Source organism: Galeopterus variegatus, unplaced genomic scaffold, assembly GCF_000696425.1.
Source record: "Galeopterus variegatus unplaced genomic scaffold, G_variegatus-3.0.2 Scaffold2485, whole genome shotgun sequence".
Lineage (NCBI taxonomy): Eukaryota > Metazoa > Chordata > Mammalia > Dermoptera > Cynocephalidae > Galeopterus > Galeopterus variegatus.
The window spans coordinates 33,704-54,709 of NW_007728596.1; the positions used below are offsets into that span (position 1 = coordinate 33,704).

The 21,006-nt window shown below is 44.5% G+C and overlaps 2 protein-coding genes across 5 annotated transcripts in view; one reads left to right on the plus strand and one right to left on the minus strand.

Annotated features, from left to right (window-relative positions):
- The window catches only part of FNDC5 (fibronectin type III domain containing 5), a 9,545-nt gene extending 2,060 nt beyond the window's left edge, over positions 1-7,485 (plus strand). The window contains exons 1-6 of one of the 3 annotated variants that reach the window (XM_008581884.1): positions 7-21; positions 1,678-1,793; positions 2,208-2,406; positions 2,869-2,958; positions 4,902-5,035; positions 5,405-7,485. In XM_008581884.1, the coding sequence (XP_008580106.1) occupies positions 2,223-2,406; positions 2,869-2,958; positions 4,902-5,035; positions 5,405-5,410 (414 nt within the window). In that variant the 5' untranslated portion in view covers positions 7-21; positions 1,678-1,793; positions 2,208-2,222 and the 3' untranslated portion in view covers positions 5,411-7,485. Of the gene's footprint in view, positions 1-6; positions 22-1,677; positions 1,794-2,207; positions 2,407-2,868; positions 2,959-4,901; positions 5,241-5,404 lie in introns of those variants that run through there. The other 2 variants (XM_008581883.1, XM_008581882.1) reach the window with 2 other exon arrangements.
- A 3,798-nt stretch (positions 7,486-11,283) lies between these two features.
- Positions 11,284-21,006, minus strand: part of S100PBP (S100P binding protein) — a 39,772-nt gene continuing 30,049 nt past the window's right edge. For both annotated transcript variants that reach the window (XM_008581886.1, XM_008581887.1), the window contains 2 exons: positions 16,159-16,246; positions 11,284-14,009 (listed from right to left, as the gene is read on the minus strand). In XM_008581886.1, the coding sequence (XP_008580108.1) occupies positions 13,901-14,009; positions 16,159-16,246 (197 nt within the window). In that variant the 3' untranslated portion in view covers positions 11,284-13,900. The remainder of the gene's footprint in view (positions 14,010-16,158; positions 16,247-21,006) is intronic.

Sequence of the window (21,006 nt, forward strand, 5' to 3'; positions counted from 1 at the left end):
GCTTCGCGCTGGTGCAGGCGGGTAAGGGGGCCCGGGGCGGGGGACCGGCGCCGGGAGGCTCCTCTCCCGCCCAGCCACCTGGGGCTCCTCGCTTCACTCCCCTGCTCGCTAGGGACCCCTGTCTCGGCCGCTCACTGCTCCTCTAGCCCAACCCCCAGCCTCTCTTCACCTTCTTGACCCCAGACCCGTCCTTCAGCCTCCAAACCTCTTCCCATCACCTCTGCCCTGGGTTTTCTTGTGGTCCTCAGTCCCCCAGTCCCATTCCCGTGACCCAAGGTCTTCGCCTCAGGTTCCCTAACTCCCTTCTCTGGCCCAGGGAGCAGCTGAGGACACCAGTGCCCCCACCTTGGGCCTGCCTCGCTGTCCCCAGAGACCTCTCACAGACCAGCTCTGTAGGAGGAGCGGATGGGATCCGTTCTGCAGGAGGAACATTTGTGAAGGGGATGGGGACTGGCACCCGAGGGCGCAGCGCTGGTGAGGGTGGACCCCAGAGTCCGGTGCAGTCAGTGCCTGGCCTGCCCGGAGGGGATGGGCCTCCTCCTCGCCCAGCCTTTCCTGCCGCCCTGTCTCTTTTCCTTTGGCTGCCACTTACTGCCCATCTCTCCTTCTCCCCATCTGTCTCTCCCAAGCTCAGTGCTCTCTACTTACTCCCAGCTCTGTGTCTGTCTCCAATACCCCCTTGTCTGTTCTCTGGTTCTGTCTGCCGCCACCTGTCTGTGTCTGTCTCTGTCCATCTCCTTGTCTGGCTTTGTCTCCCCCAGGTCCCAGCCCTTGGGCCTCAGGTCCACTTATTGATGGGGTGAGGGGGTGCAGCTCAGGCCAAGGTCTTCCCTTTGCAGCACCTGCCCCCTGGGAGATGCAAAGGTTTGTGTGACTCCACTGCCCCTTTCCTAGAAGGTTCTTCCTTCCCTGACCCCGACTGTCCCCATCACTCTCCTTCCTGCTTCCCTCCTATTCTCTTCTCAACTGATCCCCATTCATCCTCTTTCCCATCCAGAAGGCTCCACCCTGCCCTCTTGACTCTCCACTGAGGAGCCCTGCCCCTAGTGACCCCATCTTCTCCTACCACCTCTCCACACGTTTCCTGGGGCCAGTGGAGTGTGGGAAAGAGTCTCACATAGACCCTTCCTCCAGCTTCGTTCTGCCTGGGCCACCACAATTCGGGGGGTTCTTCTGTTGCTCCTCACTGCTATCTCAGGGCTCACCCCCACAGAGCCCTTCTCGACCTCTGGGTCTTTCTCCTTCCCTCAAGGTCACTCACTTAACAGTGCAGTATTGTAAAAAGAGCACTGGCCTGGCAGTCCTTTTTACTGCTTTTCATCAGCCAGCCTTCAGCTTCTGTATCTCCCCTCCATACCTGTCCCTCCCAATCCCAACTACCTATCCATTAGACCTGGCCCTGTCCCAGGCCCATCGATTTAGCCTGGGATGCCTGGTGGGGCCGGCCTGTGGCCAGCAGGGTTTCTACCCTATTCACAAGGAGCCTGGGGCCTCTCAGGCCTGGCTTTTCAACCCACTGAGGAACTGAGAGCCATGTTGCCGACCCGATTTGAGGCCTTAGTTTCTTCCTTCTCCCACTGCGTGTCCTCCCCCAGGTTTCCCTTTCTCACTTATGAGACAGTGAGCCTGGGCCTCACAGCAGAGAAGGCTCAGGCTCAGGTGCCTCCCACCCCCCAGACAGCCCTTCAGCCCCTGTGAACGTCACAGTCAGGCACCTCAAGGCCAACTCTGCAGTGGTGAGCTGGGATGTCCTGGAGGATGAGGTTGTCATCGGATTTGCCATCTCTCAGCAGGTAGCCTTGAGGGTCCTTGGGAGGGAAAGACTCATCAAGATAGTGGGGGTGGTGTGGAGGTGGAGGGATGGGGGTGGAGAAATAGAAAGGAAAAAGGAACTCGGGGCAAGAGAGATGGCAGCAAGTTGCACACATAGCTTAAAACTGGGGCCCTAGAAGGGAATCAGTCAGGGAAGAAGGGTTCAGGAGCTTTCAACTGGAACACAGCAATTAAGAGCAGGGTTGTGCTCTTAGACACTCCTGTGATTTGGGACCAGGCTCCAATTCTCACTAGATGTGTGGCAAGGGGCAACCTCCCTAACCTCTCTGTGAAATGGAGATAAAGATAGCAGAACTGATAAGATTGTAGATGTAAGGGATGTCACTGCTGGGAGGTGGGAGAAGGGGCTGTTGACTGGGCTCTTGCCATTGCAGAAGAAGGATGTGCGGATGCTGCGCTTCATCCAGGAGGTGAACACCACCACCCGCTCGTGTGCGCTCTGGGACCTGGAGGAGGACACTGAGTACATTGTGCATGTGCAGGCCATCTCCATCCAGGGCCAGAGCCCAGCTAGCGAGCCAGTGCTCTTCAAGACCCCACGCGAGGCCGAGAAGATGGCCTCCAAGAACAAAGGCAGGCACGGGCGGCTGTTGGGAGGAACAGGGGAGGGGTGAGGAGTGGTCACGGCCAGAGCAGTGAGTGGCTTCAGGAGAGTACTACCTGCCCCTATTCCTCCCCCTCAGAGCCCCACAACCAAGTAAAGCAGTAGCTGACAGAAGGATCACTCTAGTCCCCAAAGTCACTGGGTATAAAAACTCCCACCTTTGGATTGAGTCCTATCACTGCCACCCCAAGTAGCCATAATTTTTTTTTTTCTGGTGGCTGGCCAGTACAGGGATCCAAACCCATGACCTTGGTGTTATAAGGCTGCACTCTAACCAACTGAGCTACCAAGTAGCCATAATATGCTCTCGAATCTCTTTATGGTAGATGTGTGGGCACCTGTAGAAATAAGCACTTTTTGTCTTGGGCTTTGCCCTAGAGCAGTGGCTGGGGGAGAAAAGGAGCCTGGACCTAGTGTCTCTCTCCCCACAGATGAGGTGACCATGAAGGAGATGGGGAGGCACCAGCAGCTGCGGACAGGCGAGGTGCTGATCATTGTTGTGGTCCTGTTCATGTGGGCGGGTGAGTCTGGCCTCCAAGCCTCCTTCTTCCCTGAGCCTTTGGGAAATGGAGGCCCTGACTAGACACCTTCTCTCACAGAAACAAAGGGTAAGGGTCTTGGAGACATCTGAGAGAAAAGGTGAAAAGCCTCCAAGTCCTGCCTGGGACAGCTCTGGGAACCAGATCCGACCCCTTCTCTAACCCACTCCTCACAAAAAAATAGCGTATTGATAGCTGCTTTGTAGGATTAAATGAGTACTCACCTCTCTCTCCCTCAGAAGTGGGTTAGCCCCCTAGGGTGGGCACATCCATAGCCCCTTAACCTTCCAGCCAGGGCCGCAGCCTCTTCTTCCTCTTCTGGGGTGCTGTGCCTCCAGGGGCTTCAGGCCTGGGCAGTGCAGGGGAAGTCATTGCCTGGCCTCAGGCTTGGGACTCTCTCCTAATCTCCTCATCCTTTTAGACCAGCTCTGAGACTACCACCATGAAGACTTCCCCAATCCATCCATTAGAATGTCCCTTCTGCCTCTCTGCTCCACAGCACCGTCTGTCCCTCTCTTAAGCCCTTTTTATGTAAGTTAGTTGGGCTCGTGTCTCTCTCCTTTCCCCCTGGCCTGTGAGCTCCCTAAGGATAAAAACCAAATTTCATTCATTTTTGTACTCAACTCAACCAATACTTACTGAACAATGACTCCGTTCCAAACAGTAGTGCTACAGTCAAGACCAAGAAGGCCCTGTGCTTGCGAAGAGCTCAGTCTGGGAGAAGCCAGGTCCAAACTTACCTGTAATTCAGTATGATGAATGCTGTAATATACCATGTATGGGAGCAGAGGAAAGGGAATTAATTCAAGGGCTAGGGGTAGAAATCAGAGAAAACAGAGAGGAGATAACATGGGAATTGAGCTTTGAAGGATGAGTAGGAGTTCGTTAGGCAGCCAAAAGAAGAAAGGTGTTCTGGGCATGATGTGTTTAAGAAATTAAGCTCAATCTGGCTCAGTGCAGCTCTGATCTAAGAGAGAAGGTAGAAAATGGGTAATAAAGGATGGTGAGGCTGTAGACTGGAGTCTTTTGAGGGATTTGAATACCATGGTAAAGCTTTATTAGTATTGTGGTTGAGAGGGCATACTATTGTAGAAGCATTTGGGAAAAAATGTTCCTTCAGCACATTGAAAAATAGGCACTTAAAAAAGGCAGGAAAAACAGTTGTACAAAAGAGGAGGCTCGCTTATGTTGCACTATTAGACTTGGCACAGACAGTATTCACTTAACAATATAAACATAATGAATTAACCCAAAATTGTGATGTAAATGTTAGGATAATGGGGAGGGACGTAGGGGACTTTATCTATCATGGTACGAAGTCAACAGATATCTAAAACAGATCAAGAAATAGTATACGTATAGAGATAAAATGGGGGAAAAACCTAGAATTGGAGTTGGCTGCCTTAAAACTATCTTTCAAAAAATATTATGTTCGTGTGTTATCAGTTTGATAAAACTAAACATTTAACAGACTGCAGGCCCTGGAGTTTTACATCCCAGCTCCACCACTGTCTGACCTTGAGTTAATTAGGTAAACTCTCTCTGCATCAGTGTCCTCACTTGTAACCTGGGATGACAATAATAGGTACCCTCATAGGGTTGTGAGGATTAAGTGAGGTAGAATACGGTGCACACAGGGCCTAGCACATGCTCAGCAAGTGCTATTATTGTTTCTGTTTTTCCTTAAAGGAAAAGGGGAGTTGTTCAGAGGTTTATAGGAAGGAAGGGGAGGAGACACGATCAGATACATGTTGTAGGAAGATCCACTGCCCGGCATCAGTGGAAGGGCTGGCTGGGGAGGGAACAGGATGAAGCTGGAGAGGGAGGGTGCTGTAGTAGTGTAGGGGAGAGCAAGTGCTGGTGGGAATGAAGTGGGAGGAAGGCACTCAGGCCTGGCCTCTGACTGCTCCCGCTTTTCACCCCAGGTGTCATCGCCCTCTTCTGCCGCCAGTATGACATTATCAAGGACAATGAACCAAATAACAACAAGGAAAAAACCAAGAGTGCATCAGAAACCAGCACACCAGAGCACCAGAGCGGAGGTCTGCTCCGCAGCAAGGTGAGGGCAAGACCTGGGCCTGCATGGGTGGCCCTGTGCCTTGTGTGCTGGTAGTTCCCTGGACGGCAGAAAGGGTCAGCTCAGGGTTTGGCATGGCTGCAGCTGGGCAGAGCCAGGCTTGGCTGCTGACCGTGTGACACAGAAGCCACTGCGAATTGATTTTGGATCGTCTCCTTTTGAAGGGTGCCAGGGGCCAGCGGTGGTTAAAAAAAGGGAGGGGGGGAGGCAGCAAGTAGGAAGGGCAGAATTCTTGGTTGGTGTGGGACAACCAGGGTAGAGGGTTCTGGGCTCATTTCTGCTCCTGCTGTGCTGCGTGACCTTGGGTAGGTGCTTTACCTCTGTATCCTCATTTCCTCTTCTGTAAAACAGATATGAAAACCTTTTCAGTGCTTGCTTGAGCAGCTCAGAAGAAAGGCAGTAGAGAATGTGAGAGGATCTCATGATTCTGACAATGTTATCCAACAAACATCTGGCCCTCTCTACATCTCCTCCCTCCTTCTCCTGTACCCTCTGGCTTACTGTCCTCTCTCTTGGCTTCTCTTTTCTGGTGCATTTCCTGAAGCCTCTTATTAACCCCCATTTCCAGAAGCACCTCAATAATGTCAGTGGCTGAGGCTGCACTCAGAGGCACATCTGCAGGATGTGAGAAAACCATCCAGAGGGATGAGTCTGCTGGGGGTGGACTGGGGACCAGGGGCCATGGACCCAGGACCCAGTCTTGGCCATTCAGCTGAGTGAGGCTGAAGGCTGGGTTTGAGAAGGCAGACAGACAAGATATCCAGGCAGGGCTACTCTTTTCTTTCCACAAGGGACAAGAGCCTGGCTTTTAGACTGCAGCCCTGCTGCTCCCTTCCTTCTTCTGTCCTCTGTTTCCAACCTTGCAAGAAGTCTATTCACAATTAGCCCTGGCCGCTTCTCTCATTTTTTTCCTCCCAGTTTCCAAACAAGCCCTCAGTGAACATCATCGAAGCGTGACTGCCTGTCTGCAGGGAAAAGGATTTCATTTTTCTTCTCTGCTGGTCCCCAGGTCCAGGGCACAGGGAGAGGGAGACAGCAGCGGGGTGGGGGAGGAGGCACAGATAGCTGCACAGTTCTCCCTCTTCCCCCTGTCCTAGTCTGATGAAGGAGGCTGAACTACAAACCCGAATTCTGCAAAAAAATAAATAAGCCACAAAATTAAAAGGCCTGGTCCCATTCTGGAAAAGGCAAAGCTGCATGAGAAACAGCCTTCTGCCTCCTCGCCTCTCCTGGACTGGTTTCCTCTTTGAGAAAATGCACAAAGCTCTGGGAGACGATAAGCACTAAGACTGACTCAAGCTGTGTCTTTCAGACCAAGGAACATCAGGGAAGCCGTGAGGCTGCCTGTCGTGCAGGGTCATGGCTGCCATCAAGCCTTTTCTGGATCAGCCATCAAGGACTTGTTTGTGGTATAATGCACAGCTTTGCAAGTGTGTGAGAGTTATCTGTCACTTGGAAAACAAAATCAGAGGGCTGCACTCCAGAGGGTAGAGAGATACCCCCAAGGACTGAGCTGGTAGCCTGCATCCTCTGTCTTCTTTGACTGTAAGTTAATCAGTCTGGGGTCTTAAGAAAACCTGGAAGGCATTGGCCCTGTTTCTTTAGGAAGATTCTCTTAGAGTTTCAGCAGTGCTGGCTTGGACAATTGAGAAGGCACATTCACATCCAGCATCCTAGGGTCTGCTAAACCACCCACTCTGGAGTGGAAACTGCTGGAAGGCAGGCCTGAGTCACTCACTATGGACAGGCAGAGCAGCCCTGGTTGTCACCATTGGCCTCTGGGGTCTTCCTATCTTGCCATTCTCATCCAGGGTTCTCTGACAGTTACCCAGGGTCCTCATGTCCTTCCCTAGAGCCTGAATGGTATAACATGACAGGTCTTTCCACTGCCCCTTTCTGGTTTAAAAAAAAATGGTGCTTGATGAGGAAAGGCAGACTCTTCCCTAGGACTGATGAATTATGGCTACCAAATGCCTGCGTGGGAAGAGGTAGACCTCTGCATTTTCCATTGGTAGCCAAGGATGGGAGTGTGGGAGGACTGCGCCTAGCACAAACCTACATGGTAGGCGCTCAGTAAACATTTGTTGAACTGAATGATAAGAGCACTGGCCCCTGAGCCAGAGAGCAGAAAGCCATCACCCAGTGACCACCCCTTCTAGTCTACAAGAGTTCTCAAGCCTGTGTCGGCCACTGCTCTGCTTTGCCCACGTGTGGGAGCACAAGGGAGGAGAGACAGGATAAAGGGCAGACATCAGCAATACTAAGGGCTTCCTCATGGGAAGGCATGAGGCTCCACTCATTGTCTTGTACTTCCATCCCTGCTGAATGGGGCTGCAAGGCCAAGGCTCCTTAGGAGAAAGGTCCTTACCTCTGATCCAGTTAGAGCAATAACCACTTTTTAAATGTAAAATAAAAAGACGAATGAAAAGGCACATCCTTGTCTTCTGGTAAATGCCTAAATGTTGCCCTCTTTTTCTGGCAGTTGGCAGCAAGTCAGGATGTGTGGAGGAGGGCGTCAGTTCTCCCTCTCCATTTTGGCCTGCAGCTTCTTAGGGACATGCCTGCCAGCCAAGCTGGAGTTGGAAGGGAAATCTCGAACAGATGGGGGTGCACGTGTAAGAGAAGAAAATAACTGCTCCGTCATCCTATTACTGAGGCTCCCCCAAACTGAGTTAGGCTGCCTCACTGCATAGGTATGCAGGCTGGTACTCAGTTTTTAAAACAAGGGGTTTTCCCTTCTGGACGGGGCTGGGTGCTTTCCCTGGCCAAAGGAATGCAATTCTTGTTTCTCCCTAGGGCAAGGAAGGAAGTGAAAAGGAACTACAAAAGCTGCTTTCAATAGCTTAGTATTCACAGCCTGCTGTTTTGGGCTGTTAAAGAAACATCATTATGATCCCAACAGCAGGCTGAAAGGTAATGATGCCATCAGGCAATGAGCAAACCAGTAAATGGGGCACCTCGAACATTCCTGTCCAGAGCCAGGAAAAGCTTGGGGAGAAAATGTCAGTTAAGCAGGGCTTATAGCAGACTGTTCTGGAAGGTCCTGAAAGTAGAGGGAAAACAGGTCTTAGAGGGAGGGTGGGAAAATAGGAAACTGATTAGCACACAGAACTCTAAGCCAAACCTCAGGGAGGCACTTCCTAGGCCTTCTGTGCCCATCTAGTGCCAAATGATAGAGAAGCCAAGTCATCATTAGGTATACATAGTTGTCAGTGGGGCTCAGGGAGCTTTGCTAATGGGGGTTTCTTGTCTTCAGCTAAATCTGTGCTTGTAGAACATCATAAAAGGAATGAGGGAAGAGTAGCAGACAACACTCCTGGCTTAGATAAAACTCCATTCCCTTTAATTATCTCCATAAACTCCCAAGTTCTACAAAGATTGAACTTTTCCTGAATCAACTGTAGTTGCAAGGTCAAACCCTACAGCTGTGACTTGGGATGTGGTCCTTTCACCACCACTCAAGATCCGCAGAGATTGCTCACAACTTTCAAAGGGCACAGGCAGGTCTTTCAGACCAAGAGGCCCGTGGGAGGAATGCCAAAATGAGAGGTAGGAATACCTGTCTTGTAATCACGTAACACCTCAGGAAAGTTACTTCTCTGAGAGTAGGCCTTGGTTTCCTTACCTGCCAAGAACAGGGGTTAAAAAGGATTCCCAAGAGCCATCTGCATCCTAGAGTAGGAGCCAAAGGGTGTGCTCCTAGGAACTAGAGGGAAACCTCAGGGTCGGAGGGCAGACAGACTAGTGAATGTTTCTGTGGAGCAGGAGTCCTTTTCTCTTCCTACTCCTGTCCCTTCAACACCTAGCTTTTCAGTATGGGCCTTCTCTAGACTCCATATTTAAGATCACCATTTCAACCCTTTACAGAAATATGTAACATCTCACCAGTCCATTCACATGATATTTCAAGACTTCTACTTTCCTCTCCCTCTTTAAACCTATTTGACAGTTTTTGGATTTTGCTTTTAAGAAGAAGCCTCTAAGAAGAAATTGCTTCTATAAATGGGACACCCTGCCCAACCCCCACCCTCCCAACTAGCTCCAACCCCACCAAGCTCTATCGGTACAAAATATTCCCAAACCTTCAAATGTGGCTTGAAGCTAAGTTGAAGGAGATCTTTATATACAAGTAGTTCCTTAGTGATACATTTCAGGACTATCACTTGGATGGCTTTAAAGATTATGCAAAAGATTACATTCCACCCCTTTCTCAATGGGGGAAGAATGGGGAGGGCCAGGTTTTCTGTGTATGGCATGTTCCAGTTGTCATAGGGGAAGGACAAGTGGGGAGGAATGACAAGGCAGGAGGTTGTTCATTAAAGAATTCCACCACTGACCAGCTGATGCTTCCTGTGACAAGTGAAAATTTTTTTCCTGACAGGTGCTCAGGCATACAAAGCAAGCACACCCTAGAGTCAATTTAGGAATAATTCTTTTTTCTTTTAGAAAACCAAGACAACAGGTTGGCTGGTTAGCTGGGTTGGTTAGAGTGCAGCCTTATAACACCAAGGTCATGGGTTCTGATCCCAGTACCCGCCAGCCACCAATAAATAAACTTCATTTAAAAAAAAAGAAAAGAAGGACAACACTAAGAAAAGCAGGGAACTCTGCTTTCTAGTTTTAGATGGTTGGGTTTTTTCTTCCTATAAAAGCTAAAATGGGGGGGCTGGCCCGGTGGCGCACTGCTACAGTGCACCGCTTGGAAGTGCAGCGGCGCTCCCGCCAAGGGTTCGGATCCCACATACAGACCGGCCGCTCACTGGCTGAGCGAGGTGCGGGAGCAACACCAAGGATTGCGATCCCGTTGCCGGTCCCGGTCCAGTACGGGCGCGACACTGAGGGTTGCGATCCGTTGCCGGTCAGTAAAAAAGACAAAAAGGAAAAAATAAAAATAAAAAATAAAAAATAAAATAACGAGGGTTCGGATCCCACGTACAGACCGGGTCCCGCTCACTGGCTGAGCGAGGTGCGGGAGCAACACCAAGGATTGCGATCCCGTTGCCGGTCCCGGTCCAGTACGGGCGCGACACTGAGGGTTGCGATCCGTTGCCGGTCAGTAAAAAAGACAAAAAGGAAAAAATAAAAATAAAAAATAAAAAATAAAATAAAATAAATAAAAGCTAAAATGGGCTGGTTAGAGAATGAGCCCATTCCTTTTAGAAAAGATCCATTTCTCCTTTTCCACCTCACTTTCCCATAATGTAAAATGAACTGTGGGTAAGGGACATCACTAGTTCAGAGAATTCAGCGTGGTCTCTGAAACTTTGGTTCCTACAATAGTAACACATTGCTAAAAAGGGAGTTAAGTAATAACCATACAAAGGATCATCTACACCTGACAGGAACAAGATGGATATGTATAGATCAAGAGTACCTTAGATTGAGACAATATCAAAGAGCTGAGTACTCAGCAAATTTATATTGAGCTTTTTGCCTGGACTCAGAATACGTATTTTGTCTAAAATAATATATACGACAAAACTTACAGAACAGCAGGCCAGAAAGCCTGTCCAAACATGTTCCTACTTGTTTTCTCAGTGTGGGTTGAGATTTTAGAAGCAGTGGCTAATATAGGTGACAATCTATTATTGCCTTCCCTTTTATCCTTGCTTCTGGGTGTAAGTCTAAGAAGCTTAGGTTCACTAAAGGGATCTAAGGAATGCTGTGTCTCCCACATCTACCCACACTTATCCAACCCTCACTTTAGGTTTGAGAAGCAGCAGTTTCTGGAGAAGTTGGGTTAAGAACCATCATTAATTTTGTGCTATCAATTCTGGTTTCTCATATTTCCTTCAAAGTTATAATGCCCCAGCATAGCACAGCTTCTTCCTTAATCAGTGCTAGCTCTGGAGAAGCAGAGACATGGGTGCCAACCACACAGCCATGGGAAGGAATGCAAGGCCATGCCTGCCTGATCAGGGATGAGCCACCTTTCCCCTCTGCAAAAACAGCAGCACAGTGATATTTCAGGCTCTCCCTATGTCAGGCTCCTGACATGCACCATATGTAGCAGCAAATCCCAATCAATTTCAACATTTCTTAACTGCTGGAATGCCTTTCTCAACACTGTGACTTACCCTCAAAAGAACAGGGAGCAAGCATCCTCTTCTTCTCAGTGCCACATTCTACTAACTGCCACCCCCTCCCATACATACCCCATTAACCTACCTATGCAAAGGAGCAAGGCAAATAACCCTCCTCCAAAGCCCACAATAGACAGCCACATAACATACGCCACTCACAAGAACTTTTATTTCTTTTTAATGACATTAAACACAACTGTTACAAGGGAAAAAATATGATAAAGAGGAGGCACCAAACTTCAGTTTCATAATTGATCCTGACAACAACACAAGTAAACCGGGACCTGTATTAGATGCAAAACTACAGATTATTTCAGGCTCCTTACTTACAAGTAAACTATGTAAGCAGCACATTTTTACTCTGTTTTGTCAAGACCCTTGTGGTGAGAATGTCATCATGGATGAAGAAAGCTAGGTGAGGCCATTAAATGCACATAACCCTTATTCAAATAAAAAATACACCAAGAATCCCACCTGAAATATTAGACTTAGAGGCCAACACCAAATATAAGAGATATGCAGCTCTGAAAAGAGATTAAAACTCCAGATCCTACCCACTACCATCTTTAAGGCGAACATGCCAAATGAGTTTTCTTTGGCTTTGTTTTTTCTTCTTAAAGAATACCTAATGTTAACCACTAGAGAACAGCTCTCTCCTCCTCCAGTCCAACAGATTTAATTAAGCTGCTAAAACTTTGGAAAAACAGAATTATTTGAGCTAAGAGGAAATGTGATTGTCACATTTTCTAGTTAACCTGTCACTCATTTGATTTGGCAAAGGCAATGCTGCCATTACACATTCAGTCTTAAACCTTCCTGTACCAGGAGGGCTGGAACATGAGTCTTAGATTTTTGCCTAAGCAAAGTTGTCTCCCTTTAGTCCTCAAGTTATCTGTGGGAAACTAGACAGCTGCAATGCTAGCTATTCCAACTACATTTAATTTTAATTATGCTATGGTCCCATAGGTGTATGTCTGGCATGTCTCACTCCATCAAGCTACTTTAGAGCAGCCTGGAGAACTGACTGACGTAGTAAATGCCAATTATGCCAACTGAAATAATAGATTTTGACTATTGCCTTGAACAGAACTTCTCAGTTGCATTTTGGCCCCATAATCTAAACCAAATGTCCAAGGAAAAGAAAATCCTGGACTGGATAAAACTGTAAACATTTAGGAATATCCATCCAAATTTACGGGTGCTTGAATGACCAAGCTTTTCCCAAGTCAGTTTCTAAAGTGGGGCATGATGTTTAAGATGGGTTACTCACATACTAAGGTAGGGCTGATGAAACAAAACCACACAGAAGCTACAGCAACTATGAACAACCTTCAAAGAGAATGAACAACAGTAGCAGACTGCAAAACCTCCCAAAATGCCAGACTGCAAAACCTCCCAAAATGTCTAGAGCTGTGTATAGAGTGAGAATAACAAACTCCTAAGACACCCATTAAGACAGATGCACAGTCTGTCAACTTTAGTTAGAATACCAATCTTTAAGATCAGGTAATGCTTTTGTGCATAGGCCTAACCACAACTATATTAGACTCTCTTTAGCAGTTACATGAAACTATATGACAGGGGCTTGACCAAGTGAGGAGATGGTGTAACATCCAGGGTCTAAAGGCACCTCTTGTTAACCAATAATGGAGACAAAAGAATGCCTCTCCAAAATCTCTGCCACAGGATGGAAGCTCCCTGATTAACACCCATACTTGATACTTCAAGTTCAGCAGATGAAAGTGAAAACCAACTGACTCTTCAGTGGCAATGGCCTGTCCCAGAATCAAGACTCTGGGTGGGCAGCTCTTCAATGGAGAGAGCAGGGGGGCCGTTCTGAAGAAACATATCCATGTCTAACAGGATATAGGAATACCGCAGATAGACACTTAAGAGTCAGGGTGGTAACTAAGGGTGGAAAAAAGAGAAGGAAAATCCTTGAATCAGGGCAGAGGAGACAGTCACAAGACCATAAGGTATTCAACAGGGGTCAGTCAGCAGTCTTCTGTCAGAGTTAAGATGTGTAAGATTTGTAAACACTACTATGCAAATTAAGTTTAACAAAGAATAAAAAAAACAAAGCTAAAAAAATAAATAAATAAAGGCAGCTAGTAGGTACACAAAGGAGAGGAGAGAACTTAATAATTTTTATCTGTCCTTTCAACAGGATTTTTCTCCTTCTCCATCCTACTTAGTGTGTCCTGGATTGCCAACTTTAAAATACGGACAGGTATTCAGAGATTCAAATAAAAAAATAAGAGGGGTTGTTAAACGTGACTTATATCCATTCACAAGTCTTTGGTAATAATTAACACTGGCTTGTAGCCAGGTAAAGAATCTCTTCCATACAGGAGATTAAAAGATTACTTCTTTCGGGCACCAGAAGTAGACTTCACCTCTGCATAAAGGTGGGTGCTTTACTTAAGCCTGGGTGTTTGTTTTGGCTTTATGCTGGCTTTCAGGAGGCAGTCACCTTCAATTTAAATTAAAAATAAAAAAACGATATCAACTTAACACTGCTTACACATAGACAGACACACACACACATACACACACGCACAAAATCAGTAGGGACCTCATACAAAAAAATTCAAGTCAGCAATGGGCATTTCCAAAAGGTAACAAATTCTTTAAATAAAAATCTTATGAAAAATAAAATTAAAAACCTACATAGCACGAAACAGTGGAAGAAAATGAGATTCTGCTCTAGACAGGACCCTGGATAGGGAACATCACTGCTGATGGGATGAGCAAATGGACTGTACTAGAAGTCTGGGAGACGCTGGAACCGATGGTGGCTTCGCATGTTCCTGTCAACCCACTGAGTCAGACTGTATCTTTGCAGAGGTTTCTGTCGGAACCGGGCATAGTTCCTATTGAGAGAGAAAATAAAAACAGTAAAGATGTTTCAGGTGGAATGGCTCTTTGCATATGAAAAAGGCAGCACAATTATTTTAATAGTATCTTTATTTATCAGAAATCAGATATTAATTTTATATTTCAATTGTCATAATTTTAGAAATTTTATACTATTTCATTTACATGAAAGCTATATCATAAGTTTTATTTCCTTCCAAGTTCCAAAGCCACCTAATTCCCACATTATTTTGGTGATATATGCCACATACACAATGTTCAAAGGAAAACTAATATATAATAATGTTTAAGCAGGAAAAAAAGTTTCTCTCCTCAGAAGCATTTAGAGCAGGATCTATATTTCATTGCTTGCATCAGACCTGTACCTACAACAGCACCTCCTTGTCTGACATAGCTCAAGTTTGCTTAGGACACAGAAGTTAAAATTAGAATAAAATTCCCAGAGAAGGTAAGTCATCATGTGAATATCACATTGCAGGTTAAGAGACTGAGCAATTAATAGTATAGACCAAAGTTTCTTTCCTTTTTTTTTTTGGCTGGCTGGTACAGGGATCAAACCCCGGATATTGGTGTTATCAGCACCAACTAAGCTAATCAACCAGCTTCAAAGTAAAGTTTCTTGAGAGGCTCCTTTAGTCATGTGCTGGGCTGGGGTTCTGAGTAAGACCCTCTGAGATAATTTGATCTCATTTTCAATTCCAAAACTGTTCCTAGGGCCAGCCCGTGGCTCACTCGGGAGAGTGTGGTGCTGATAACACCAAGGCCCCGGGTTCGGATCCCACATAGGGATGGCCGGTTCGCTCACTGGCTGAGCGTGGTGCTGACAACACCAAGTCAAGGGTTAAGATCCCCTTACCGGTCATCTTTTAAAAAAAAAAAAAAAAAACTGTTCCTAATAACCACCTGGAAAGCTTTTTAAAGGTATGGATTCTTGGCCCCTCCCTCCCCCAGACTTAATGACTTAAACAATCCGTGGAGTCAGGGCCTGGACACCTGCATTTTTAGTTATTTCCACAGGTAGTTATGAAGAATAGCCAAGGTTGAAAATAATTATAACAGTACCTGACATTTATCTATCCCTATATGCAAGTACTTGCTGAATTCTTTAAACTCAATTTAAACTTTAAATTCTTTCATCTCACTTAAAGCTAGTGACAATCCTACAGGAAAGTACTCTCTTTAACTCCTTGTACAGGTAAGGAAACTGAGCCTCAGGTTAAATAACTTACCCAGAGTCATATAATAGAGTAAAGGAAAGGAAACTAGATTTGAATTCACATCTGACTCTAGAATTTATCTAATAACAATTACACTACACTGCTTTTCTTTCTGAGAATGCTGTGATTTTGGCAACTATAGAGGAAACTTGAATGTAAAGGCCCTGAAGGGGGGTGGGGCATGTCTAACATGTTTAAAAAATAGCAAGGAAGCCATTATGACTAGAGCAGAGTGAGCAAGAGGAAGAGTAGTAGGAGATGAGTCTGGTGAGCCTAGGCCAAAACATATAGGCCTTTGTAGGGGATTGTGAGGATGGGAAGATGTGAGATGGGAAGCCCCTGGAAAATACTGAGCAAAGAAGAGAATCTGACTCATGCTTTAAAAGAATTTCTGCCTGCTGAGTTGAGAACAGTAGACATGCAAGGGTAAGAAGCAGGGAGACCATTTAGGAGACTTGCAATAATCCAGGTAAAATGATGAGACATGGTCAGATTCTGGATATATATGTAGAGTCTATAGGATTTGCTGATGGACTAGATACGGGGTGAGAGAGAAAGGAGTCAAAGATGACTTCTAGGTTTCTGAGTAACTGAATCAAAGTAACTGAATAAATCTGTAAAGCCACACTGCATCAAGAATACAGATTTCAGAACTGGAAAGGTCCTTTGACAACAATTAATCCAACATCTTCCTTTCACTGATGTGAAGACCACAGAAGTGAAGTGACTTGATCAAAATCATATACAGCTAGTTAAAAATTGCAAAGCTTGTATTAGAACCCAGGTTTCCTGAATTTCAGTACCTTCTTACTCCATTATACTGCATTGCTTCTTTTTCCACCTCTGGAATTAAACAATTACAACCCCAACTCCCCACCACATTCCTCCTGCAGCCAAATTCTACCCTTTTCCTCCCTCTTCTACTCACCGCATGGTGAGGTCCGATGGATGCTGCCATTTTGAGTTCGGCATATGATGAACTTGATCCATCAAGGCACATAGCTCCCCGAAGGGACCTGTGATACAGAGGGATCTATGGTTAGGAAGCAGCTGAGTGAACTACTACTATGTCAGCCTAGGTCAAAGCATGTGCTTTCAGGGAAAGAGAAAACAGGCACTGGTCCCAATAATATTTACTTATGATTATCATAAGCAGTCAGCACAAAAACTACAAGCCTGAGTAGGGAGATCACTCTTGGATGATGATGGTGAAGAAATAATGGCAGCCACTATTAATTCATTCAACATTTATTAGCTCCTACAATGTGTGAGGAACCCTACTTGTTCCTAGGAATATGGCAGTGCACAAAACATTGTACCTGCTACTCAATGAAGTTTATACAGGAGACAGGTGATTCCAAAATGATGTGATAAATGTAGTGAAAGGAGAAATACAGGCTGCTATAGAGACTGTGGGGTAGGGGTTAAGGAAAGCCTCCTTCAGGTGGAATAAACTACAAACAAGGATCTAAAGGATTACAGAAGTTATTGAGGTAAAGAAGGGTAGGAGGTTGGGTGTCTAACAGAAAGAGTTAACACAAAGGCCCAGAGACAAAAGACAGCAAAATACATTCAAGAAACAAGAGGAATTTAGAACAGATGGAGGTGGGCGCTCTTTGCTAACAAGAAAAAATTGCTAGAGGAAATTTCTCAAATATCTCGGAAACTGGCAGTGTACTAGGCTCTTTACGTTATCTTATTTTATTCTAAAATAATATCCTATATGGAGACAGAAGTTATTAACATCAGTTCAGAGATGGGAAACTATGGTTTAGGGAGGTGAATTTGCCTTAAATGCTTAATACCCCGGATTCAACTAGCTCCTAAGTGCCACCACACTCTTGCCACTATGCAATCATGCTAATTTTGCACATAAGGGCTGAGACAGGCTGAAACCCAACAGAAACAGGAAAAAACACTAGTTAGAAAATAATTTCCCTTGACCAGTAGTTGTAAAATTTTAACATGCATCATAATCAAATGGAGATAAACAGATTGCTGGGCCCCAACCCTAGAGTTTCTGATTATGTAGATCTGGTGTGGGGCCTGAGAATTTGCATTTCTAACAAATTCCCAAGTAATGATGATGATGCTGGTCTAAGAACCACACTTTGAAAACTACTGCCCTAGACAGTAGAGACCTTTCTTTAAGCAACCTTACACGTTTCTCATTATCTTATCTATTATGCTTTCAGGAACAAAGAACAGCCTAGCTAGGCTATAGACCCTCTTATCAAGTTCTAGTAAAGACAACTTATAGGACCAATTTAAAGAAGCAGAGCTGTGCAGAGAAAGTATATATTTTGGACTTACGCAGATTTCAGTTAAAATTCCAATCCAGTCACTAACTAGCTCTGTGACCCTGAGCAAATCATTTCATGTCTTCAAGCCTCACTTTACTCATATGTGAGAAGTGAACAATAATACTATTTAGCTTGAAACTGGGTATTAGGAATATTGTATATAAAAGACCTAGCACACTGTCTTGGCACACACCAGGTGTGAAGTGGTGAGTGGTAGCTATTATTATGGTATTATAGCCTTAGACCTGTTAGCTTGCAAAGATTTTGCAAATCCTGTGACAATCAACCACCTTCTTTTTGTAAGAAAACATGTTTATTAAATGGATCCATCTACAATAAACTATGACAGGTTTCACAACACTCAGAAATTTTTTTTCTAACCATAACAAGATAAATACTTTTCAGGAAAAATTTAGATTCATTACATTAAAACTAAAAGTTTCTGTGTGGTCAAAATAAAAAAAAACACAACCAAGGGTGAAAGATAATTGATAAAATGAAAAATATATTTGAAACATTTGGCAAACATTTAATGTCCGTTTTCTGCAAAGATAAGTCTCTTCATTAAAAAAAGGTCAAGGAAGGACATGAATAGGCAATTCACAAAAGTAATATAAATGATCAATAAACACAATGAAAAGAAATGTTCAATCTCACTAATATGTCAAAAAGGAAACTCTCACTCCTTGAGAAGGAAATATAAATCAGAAATGAGTTTCCCCATTAAGGGAAGTAGCTCTTGATTAGAAAATTCCTTGTCTGCTGGATTTGTTAAGCTAAAGTAAAAAGTCTCAATTCAAATGCTTTTTCTACACCCTACTTTCATACTGGTAGCACCACATTCCCTGTAGCCCCCTCCCCCCAAATTTTATTTCAGGGGTGGAGGGAGAATCAGCTTTGTAAAAATTTCAAGATACATTTTTCCTGCCAAAGTATTACCAAAGGCAGGCCGGCAACATATGGAAATTCTGTGTTCATCAAAATGAAACCACAAGATTATCTGCAGGCCATGTCCTTCAGCTCACTAATCTCTTACCACCTGGATTCTACAAAATTGCCTTGGCAATGGTGACTGTAAGTCACCATTAGTATAAAGATATACTATAAACCTCCCTCAAAGAAATCTATTCAATTTATTTATTTATTTATTTATTTACTTACTTACTTTAAAGATTGCCGGTAAGGGGGAATCTTAACCCTTGACTTGGTGTTGTCAGCACCATGCTCAGCCAGTGAGCAACCGGCCATCCCTATATGGGATCCAAACCCGTGGCCTTGGTGTTACGAACACCTCACTCTCCCGAGTGAGCCACCGGCTGGCCTGAAATCTATTCAATTTAAATGAAGAGAAGAAGGAGTAGCCAGTTTGCCCAAGGAGCCTAACATTCAACCATTCAGCTGCTGGGAATCAAAATCTAACAGCAGCAATTTATACAGCACTTACCATATATCACAGGCTGTACTATGTGTTTTACATATATCAACTTATTTATTGTTTACAACAATCCAATAAAGTATCTTTCCCATTTTACAAACAAAACTATAAAAAACTATAAAGAAACTGAAGCACAGAAAAGTTAAGTAATTTGCCCAAGGTCACACAGCTAGTGACAGAACTAGACTTTCAACAATGTAACACTATCATATGGTTGAGTTTCCTTAAAAAAATTTCTGGAAATGACATTTCATAGTTGAGATTAGAAAGCAAGAATCATATTGCAGTATGTCTCTTGTATACCCAGTTGGTACCTAGCATAGTGCCGAATAAACAAGGACTCAATAATAATTAGGTCTCAGCTCATACACAAAGAAATGTTAGTTTTCATCAGCACTAAGAACTTCCTGTTGGACTAGGGTGATCCTTATTATTAATAAGATTTAATGATCTAAATATAGTAGGAGCTAACATTTATCAAGCACCTTTCATATGCCAGGCACTTTGCTAACTACTTTGCATGTATCCTATCATTTAATTCTAATAGTCACAGGAAGCAAATACCATAATCTCCATTTTATTCATGAGTAAACTAAAGCTTACTTAGAAAAGATTCTCATCTATCATCCAGTAAATGAGAAAGCCAGATTAAAACCCAGGTGAGGCTAATAATCTAAAACCTTATTTCAGCTCATAGCTTCTATCTCTTCTTCCTCCAAATATAGAGATGCTAACAAGAATGGAAACATTTAAATTTTCTTTTCTTTTCATAGTGTCTAACAGATGGGCTTTCTTGGACCAACAATCAGTACCATGGGCTTATTTTAAATTGTGGCTAAAAGGTGGTAAAGACTGTCCTTTGTTTTGTGACTAAGAATGAAATTAGGAGGGGAAAAAAACCGCAAAATATTTTGGGAATGAGATCAGTAATTCATCTAAACCTTAATCTATAAATATCAAGCTGACTTGTTTGGGGGAAAATCCAGTTTAACAACTGTCCTTAACAAGTTCAGAGTGAATCAATTGTTGTATCATAATGGAAAAGAAGGGGGTAATGCTGAGTTCCTGCTATGCCAATTCTGACAGGTTTTATAGGTCACATACTTGTGTCACATGACCCTACTCAATCAAGTATGGCACATGACTAAAGAAGAATCTCTCGGCTGGCTAATGACATAGAAGGTGGCCTGGCACTAACAGGTCATTAAGTTAGTCAATCAGATACTCTCTTTTGGAATGTGAATGTGAGTTTTAGTAATGAGAACAAGAGAGAGAACAGCACACAGACAGGGTTTCAAGAAGGGAACAGTCACTTGAGATAGCTAACTAACAGGGAATAGCAGAAACACTTTGGCCACAGAGACAGATAAGGTTAGGAAAAACCTGAATAGAGAACAAAGGCACCCATTTCTGAGGGAGCATGGGGCTTGGCCCTATGGCTGATTCTTTTCTCTACAAGGGTTGACTATATCATTGAGAGTCTAATCTTCATCTTTTCCTATAAATCCTTAAACTCAGTTTCTTAAAGGCAATTGTAAAATACTTAATACAGGGGAGGGAATGGAGAAGAAAGGAAAGAAAATATGTGCTACAGGAGGCATGGGCTACTGCTTTTATAAATAGATTAACAAAAGAATAAAAAGAAAAAAAGTAGAAAGCAAGAATGCAAATGTGTCACCTCTAGGTCAACAAAATTGCGATGATCTAGTATAAATCTTGACTGATTTTCCTTGCAGGCAAAGCAAAAAGTAAAAGAAACAGGAATTATTATATAACTCACTTCTGAAGTGATATATTATACAGGAAATACTGAGTGATACATGAATGTCCATAACAGTCCAGGCAAATGCAGAATCAGAACTGACATAACCACTGTTGCTTATGATCTTCAATAAAAGTCAAAGCAGGGCCGGCCCGGTGGCGCACTGGATAGTGCGCCGCTTGGGAAGCACGGCGGCGCTCCCGCCCGAGGGTTCGGATCCCACATACAGACCGGTTCCCGCTCACTGGCTGAGCGAGGCGCGGGAGCAACACCGAG